At 44.6% G+C, this 7,666-nt stretch overlaps 1 protein-coding gene and 1 non-coding gene across 4 annotated transcripts; both read right to left on the bottom strand.

Annotated features, from left to right (window-relative positions):
- Nucleotides 1–438: 438 nt before the first annotated feature.
- Nucleotides 439–6,982, bottom strand: LOC123088298 (protein NRT1/ PTR FAMILY 2.3). 3 transcript variants are annotated; one of them, XM_044510492.1, is made up of 5 exons: nt 5,726–5,756; nt 4,728–5,619; nt 4,404–4,621; nt 1,508–2,055; nt 440–1,400 (listed from the first exon to the last, which is right to left on the bottom strand). In XM_044510492.1, the coding sequence occupies exons 2-5, from the start codon at nt 4,834–4,836 to the stop codon at nt 596–598; spliced, it is 1,680 nt and encodes a 559-aa protein (XP_044366427.1). In that variant the 5' UTR covers nt 4,837–5,619; nt 5,726–5,756; the 3' UTR covers nt 440–595. The 3 variants fall into 3 exon arrangements, with proteins under 3 accessions (XP_044366428.1, XP_044366427.1, XP_044366429.1); XM_044510494.1 differs by lacking the exon at nt 5,726–5,756 and having other exon boundaries at nt 4,728–5,195; nt 5,402–5,616; XM_044510493.1 differs by lacking the exons at nt 4,404–4,621; nt 4,728–5,619; nt 5,726–5,756 and adding exons at nt 6,400–6,617; nt 6,724–6,982 and having other exon boundaries at nt 439–1,400.
- On the bottom strand, nt 6,982–7,063 carry TRNAS-GCU (transfer RNA serine (anticodon GCU)). The gene has a single exon. It is a non-coding gene; the product is annotated as a tRNA-Ser (tRNA).
- Between the last annotated feature and the right edge of the window lie 603 nt (nt 7,064–7,666).

Raw genomic sequence — 7,666 nt, forward strand, 5'->3', positions numbered from 1 at the left:
AAATTCAGGTGTGTTCCCTCAAAATCCACATGGTGTTGTTGTGCTTCCAACTTAAACAAGTTTTCTATAGAGTTGGTCGACTTAAACAAGTTTTCTTAGGACAAACCTAGAAATTCAATCATTTTGGAATGAAGGGGGTAATATATAACTATTAAAATTTTCTATTCTAATTCTTTCTAGTAAGTTCGTTGGTTCTTGGTAGATGAAGTTTTATGCCATAAGTACTGTCTCATGACACTAAATGTTCATTTGTACTCACTATGTTGGTTATGCCACAATTACTTCTTTAATAAGTTGGTTATGTGATACAAGATAACTACCATAAGAAGTATTTATCTAGAAGAACCCAATGGCACAGATTTCATGTCATCACATAAAATTTGTATTCATAAAGCAATTCTTCTCAAAGATTAATTTTAAAGAAACAAAATACACCTTTTATTTACAAAATGGAGTTGGTACATTATCATTTTGTTCCTCCTTGCTCTACCCAATACACCCATTTTGTAACGTATGAATGAGAAGAGAAAACTGAGAATTTTGGTAACACATATTGCTATTTTATTCATGGACAAATCACACATAATATCCTTGTCTACATTGCCACACCCGTCCCTCGGTTATGGTACTTGTATCGCCAGACACAGACGAGGAAGTAGCCAAAATTGAGTGTCGCTGCCACCGCCAGTGTCCAATAAACATTGTCTAGCCTCCCTTGGTCTATGTTCCCCGGCAGCCACACCGTGACCCACCTCACCACGTCCATGAACACCGTGCTTAGGTAGAATCCCATCGCGATGAGCAGTGGTGCCATAGCTGTAGCCAGGCTCCGTAGCGTCTTGGGGAACTCCAGGTAGTAGAAGGCCATGTTACCAGGGAAGTGTAGGGCCTCTTCGGCCCCGACGATGCTCAGCGGGAGCATGAGCCACAACACGGACATGGGCACACCGGGGTGCGCACGCATGCTACCAAGCCTCCGGCGCTCCACCAGTGCGGCGGCAACCAAGCCTACAACATTCACCACATGGCCGAGTCCCACGCGCTGCAGCGGGGATGCCGGGGTGCTGGTGATCCTGTGCCAGAGTGGGAAGACGGCGCGGTCCAGGACCGGGGTTGCCACGATGAATGCGACGAGGGAGCAGACAGAGATAGCCCCCGCAGGGATGTTGAAGTGTGGTCCGAGCGAGCGGTCCATGACGAGGGCCTGTAGGATGATCATGCCAATCATCACTCCGATCGACACACTAACCATTATGCCGGACGACCACAACGGGAAGACACCGAGGAGGGATTTGAGGTCTTCGACCTGCTGCACCGTGCACAACCGCCAGGCGTTAGGACATGATGCACCCCCGAAATTGTCGCTTGCACTTGTGATCATGGCGGCTCGATTTAGAAATCTATAGGGACAAGATACAATTAATATATGAGTCATGAATCTAGAGGTTTAGCAAACAACAGTGACATGTTTGCAAAAGAGTCCTGCTGCATTGTCACCTATACCTACCTTAAGCTTTTACTTGGTGCCCCATCGCTGGTCGAGTCCACGACGACACCGTCTCCTACGTTGTAGTGCACACCACCATTCGTGTCGACTTGGATGTTAGCCTTGCGCACGGCGGCCACGACGACGCGAGCCAGGTCTGTGTAGGGGCTGCCCTTTGTTGCGGGCATCCGGTAATACCGTGCGCCCAGAAGAACCATCGCCAGGCTAAACGTCGACGCGGCGAGACAGACGCCGAACCCCACAGCCCACGACACGCCGTCCTGGATGTAGACGATGGCCGTGTCGCCAACGATGAAGGAGCCATAGAGGAAGACAAAGTACCAGTTGAAGAAGGTGTCTTGCTCACGGGTGCTGACGAACTGGTCTGCACCCATTGTTGCGATGTTGAAACGTGTGCCGCCGGTGCCAATGGCGAGAAGGAATATGGCGGCATACAACATGACAAGTTGCCCTGGGGATCCGTGCTGGCACCCGACGGTGGACGGCGATGTGCAGTGTGGCGGCCGCAGGGACGGCACTGCTGCGGTGAGCGTGAACAACACGAAAGCCTGTATAATGACATTGTTGTAACGATCTTTATGGTCAGACATTATAATGGCAATGCTGCAAAAGTGGGAAAAAAATGTTGGCACCATGAAAGAATTGTCGGAAAGAGTGGGTTATTTCTCGAGCAGCTACGAATTTGCAAATCTGTTTTTGCACTGCACAAAAATTGATATAATAATCATTATAAAGTTTCATGTAACTGGGGATTTCTCTTCCAAATCTCTATTATCTGCAGAAATATTCGTCTACAAAGCGAAAATTCGAATCTGAGCCCGAGCTCATCTGTACCTGCGCTCACGAAAAAAATCAAAATAAATAGTAGAAAACTTCAAAAAAATTCAAAAAAAATTGGGGTGGTGGACAATTTGATGCGTGAGGTACGCTCCAATTTTCAAAACATTTGGACTTCTGTGCAGCTCTCAGCAAAAAAGACAAATCGGAGGTCTGTAAAAATGTATACTGTTCATATACTGTTCTGGTCTGATTTGTCTTTTTTGCTGAGAGCTGCACAGAAGTCCAAATGTTTTGAAAATTGAAGCGTATCTCACGCATCAAATTGTCTACCACCCAATTTTTTTTTGGAATTTCTTGAATTTTTCTGAATTTTTTACGATTTGTTTTTGACCGGGTGCAGATGCACCCGGGCACCGAAACGCCGTTCTCTCTATAAAGTTCCTATTGACAATTCATTTGTGTGTTTGTTTGCAGCTTTGCGAATGCATCGAGCTAGTTGCATGAAACAGAGTTTTTCTTTTCATTTATTTGAGAGCAGGTGCCAGAGTCCGAATTGTCATTCTCGCCACATAAATGCGTGGTGGTCATACCTAAATAAGCATTAGATTATTTTTTTTGCACTGCACAACAAAATGATTAACGATCACTATAAAGTTTCATGGAAATGGAGATATTTTTTATGTAAATTTCTCGGTACTAATTTATTGGCTTTTGGGTATGAAAGGATCAACCTATGCATTGAGGTAGTTGATGAAACAGAGTTCTCTCTTCTTATTTTATTTGAGAGCATGAGCCAGAGTTCGTATTTGTCATTGTTGTTGCATAAATATGTCGTGGTCATGCATGCATAATTCATATGGTTATTTTGACGCACAGAGCGTGACCTTATAGCTGTATGTTTTTCTCTACATTTACATGGCCTTCATGACATGACCATTTGAATAATTGTGTTGCACATCGAACAGTTAGTTTCTTTTATTGATGGAAAAATAAGAGGAGAATTCTACAGTGGATTACTTAAACCAAATGGCAGTTAAGAAGGTTCAAAAAATGAGAAAGCAATGAAAAAAGACATAATAAGGTGTGGCTCTGACCATTAATTCTTTGGACGCTGCTACTTAATATTTCGGTTTCGCTTTGTGAAGGATCACTGTGTCTTGACGTTTGAAAAATTGGTATCATCTCTTACTCAAAGGCTGAATAATAACTACAAAAATAAAGTGACAACTTCTGAGGATGTAGTTTGGTGTTGTGTTTCTTTCAGGAGGTGGTTGATATATAATCTTAAGAGGCATATTAATTTGAACGTGCCTACAATTTTTTTTTAAGAAATCATCATCCTTTACCTATATATTATCCCTTGAAAAGAAACATAGAGTGTATCTTTGGCTCTGGCTCCATGGAGCCCGTAATTTTCAAACACTCAGAAATCGACTTTTTAAGTTTCAAAACAACTGAAAATAAATACAAAAATACCTGTAGATGTATATTAGATGCGTGTGAAATTTCATCACGAAATACGTTATCATGTTAGCTGTACAAAAAAACAAAATCATGTACTTTTATAGTGAATAGTACATGTCCTAGAAATATGTGATTTTGTCATTTTTGTGTAGTTCACATAGAAAAATATTTCGCCATAAAACTTTGCAGACAAGTAGTATACATCCGTATGTATGTATATATTTTTATGAATTTTTTTAAACCTAAGAATTTGAACTTTGAACTTTTCACATAAAGGGTTCCATTACGCATTTCTTCAAACCCATTTTATGTCCACCCCCCAAAAGAAGAAATCCATTTTATCTAATATAAATTTGGTAGTTAGCGTCACACGTGATTCTCAAAAGAAAAAAAAAATGCCGTCACATACTGTGTTGCCCCACTTCTCCAGTTTCCATGTACTCTCTCTGTAGAGAAATATAAGATTGTTTACATCATTGCTTTAGTGATCTAAACGATCTTATATTTTTTTTTACAGGAGTAACTCGAAAGCGCAACTTCGATCAGGGAAAAAAAAGACAAGGCAACTAATAAAAGTGAAAAGTCCATAGCGAGGCAGATCGGAGACGGGTTGTTTTGGGAGGGCAGCAAATTAAGTTGGTAGGGGTCGGACCAGGAGGTTGATGACGGCACCAGCGAGGATGACGGGGAAGGAGCCGAGGTAGGAGTCGGCGAGGACGGCGCCGGCGACCGGCACGAGGTTGAGGGAGCCGCGAGCGATGTTGGCGATCTGCGCGGCGTCGATGCTCTCCACGTTGTACTCCTTGAGCAGGTACACCAGCAGGTTGCTGGTCGTCCCGTTGACGGCCAGCCCCAGCCCCAGCATGCTCCCTGCTCACACACAGAGACGGAGCGAGTGATACATACGTACCGTTCGTCTAACAAAGATTGTGTGTGGGTGCGTGGGTCTGTGAGAGAGAGGTCTGCGCATATGTACCAGCTATGAAGGGGAGAGTGATCCATCCTCCTCGCTCTCTGCCTGGTTTCTCTTGGGCTTCTTCCTTGTCGACGAACGGCTTGAGTTTAGAGTTAGTGGAGCTATCCATCTCCAGCTGCTCTCGATCCTAGCTACTTAGTTAGTTTTGGATGTTGGAGTCTACAATGGGGCTCGAGATACACCACGCGGACCTCCCATGAAGCTACTGGTATATATATACTTGGAGATGAGTGAAAAAAGGTAAAATAAAAAAGCAAACGACGCCTAAGAATTTGAACTTTGAACTTTTCACATAAAGGGTTCCATTACGCATTTCTTCAAACCCATTTTATGTCCACCCCCCAAAAGAAGAAATCCATTTTATCTAATATAAATTTGGTAGTTAGCGTCACACGTGATTCTCAAAAGAAAAAAAAAATGCCGTCACATACTGTGTTGCCCCACTTCTCCAGTTTCCATGTACTCTCTCTGTAGAGAAATATAAGATTGTTTACATCATTGCTTTAGTGATCTAAACGATCTTATATTTTTTTTTACAGGAGTAACTCGAAAGCGCAACTTCGATCAGGGAAAAAAAAGACAAGGCAACTAATAAAAGTGAAAAGTCCATAGCGAGGCAGATCGGAGACGGGTTGTTTTGGGAGGGCAGCAAATTAAGTTGGTAGGGGTCGGACCAGGAGGTTGATGACGGCACCAGCGAGGATGACGGGGAAGGAGCCGAGGTAGGAGTCGGCGAGGACGGCGCCGGCGACCGGCACGAGGTTGAGGGAGCCGCGAGCGATGTTGGCGATCTGCGCGGCGTCGATGCTCTCCACGTTGTACTCCTTGAGCAGGTACACCAGCAGGTTGCTGGTCGTCCCGTTGACGGCCAGCCCCAGCCCCAGCATGCTCCCTGCTCACACACAGAGACGGAGCGAGTGATACATACGTACCGTTCGTCTAACAAAGATTGTGTGTGGGTGCGTGGGTCTGTGAGAGAGAGGTCTGCGCATATGTACCAGCTATGAAGGGGAGAGTGATCCATCCTCCTCGCTCTCTGCCTGGTTTCTCTTGGGCTTCTTCCTTGTCGACGAACGGCTTGAGTTTAGAGTTAGTGGAGCTATCCATCTCCAGCTGCTCTCGATCCTAGCTACTTAGTTAGTTTTGGATGTTGGAGTCTACAATGGGGCTCGAGATACACCACGCGGACCTCCCATGAAGCTACTGGTATATATATACTTGGAGATGAGTGAAAAAAGGTAAAATAAAAAAGCAAACGACGCCTAAGAATTTGAACTTTGAACTTTTCACATAAAGGGTTCCATTACGCATTTCTTCAAACCCATTTTATGTCCACCCCCCAAAAGAAGAAATCCATTTTATCTAATATAAATTTGGTAGTTAGCGTCACACGTGATTCTCAAAAGAAAAAAAAAATGCCGTCACATACTGTGTTGCCCCACTTCTCCAGTTTCCATGTACTCTCTCTGTAGAGAAATATAAGATTGTTTACATCATTGCTTTAGTGATCTAAACGATCTTATATTTTTTTTTACAGGAGTAACTCGAAAGCGCAACTTCGATCAGGGAAAAAAAAGACAAGGCAACTAATAAAAGTGAAAAGTCCATAGCGAGGCAGATCGGAGACGGGTTGTTTTGGGAGGGCAGCAAATTAAGTTGGTAGGGGTCGGACCAGGAGGTTGATGACGGCACCAGCGAGGATGACGGGGAAGGAGCCGAGGTAGGAGTCGGCGAGGACGGCGCCGGCGACCGGCACGAGGTTGAGGGAGCCGCGAGCGATGTTGGCGATCTGCGCGGCGTCGATGCTCTCCACGTTGTACTCCTTGAGCAGGTACACCAGCAGGTTGCTGGTCGTCCCGTTGACGGCCAGCCCCAGCCCCAGCATGCTCCCTGCTCACACACAGAGACGGAGCGAGTGATACATACGTACCGTTCGTCTAACAAAGATTGTGTGTGGGTGCGTGGGTCTGTGAGAGAGAGGTCTGCGCATATGTACCAGCTATGAAGGGGAGAGTGATCCATCCTCCTCGCTCTCTGCCTGGTTTCTCTTGGGCTTCTTCCTTGTCGACGAACGGCTTGAGTTTAGAGTTAGTGGAGCTATCCATCTCCAGCTGCTCTCGATCCTAGCTACTTAGTTAGTTTTGGATGTTGGAGTCTACAATGGGGCTCGAGATACACCACGCGGACCTCCCATGAAGCTACTGGTATATATATACTTGGAGATGAGTGAAAAAAGGTAAAATAAAAAAGCAAACGACGCCTGAGAGATTCGAACTCTCGCGGGGAAACCCCATGTACTTAGCAGGCACACGCCTTAACCACTCGGCCAAAGCGTCGGATGTGATACTCAAATTTTTCATTCCTATATATTTATATCCTTTTGACACATTATATGCCTGCTACTGTGGAACTTTAGGAATGATTGCGATGAAGTGCGATGTTCTGTTCCGCACGATGGATGGCAGAGGGCGGCGCTCCATCTCACGCCGATCAACGGATGGAAATGGCATGCAGGAATATATGCTAGCTAGCTGCACGTACAAAGGGACGCACCCTTGCTCTATACGCATTAGCAAAAGCCAAAAGGGTGATCGTTACTATACTTAGTAGTCGCATCTTGCTCATATAACAACTGGATTTTTATTCGCCACTTGCATGTACGGATGCAGCTAAAAATATATGGGAAAAGAAACAATATAATTGATGAGGTTGCTCTGTGGTGAGGCGGAATGTGAGCATGTTGAGATAAACAAAAATAGAAAGGATCAAGTATTTATGTATAATGAATTCTAAATATTTGTATATGTGAAAATACAATTCCACATTTGCAGAATCGAGTATACGCCACAGATCAATATAGCATGTACTACATGGTAACAAGTAACAACCAAGCAGATAGCCGAAAATGAGCTTAGTTCGCCTGCTAGTCTCTCTCCAAT

Source organism: Triticum aestivum, chromosome 4A (assembly GCF_018294505.1).
Source record: "Triticum aestivum cultivar Chinese Spring chromosome 4A, IWGSC CS RefSeq v2.1, whole genome shotgun sequence".
Lineage (NCBI taxonomy): Eukaryota > Viridiplantae > Streptophyta > Magnoliopsida > Poales > Poaceae > Triticum > Triticum aestivum.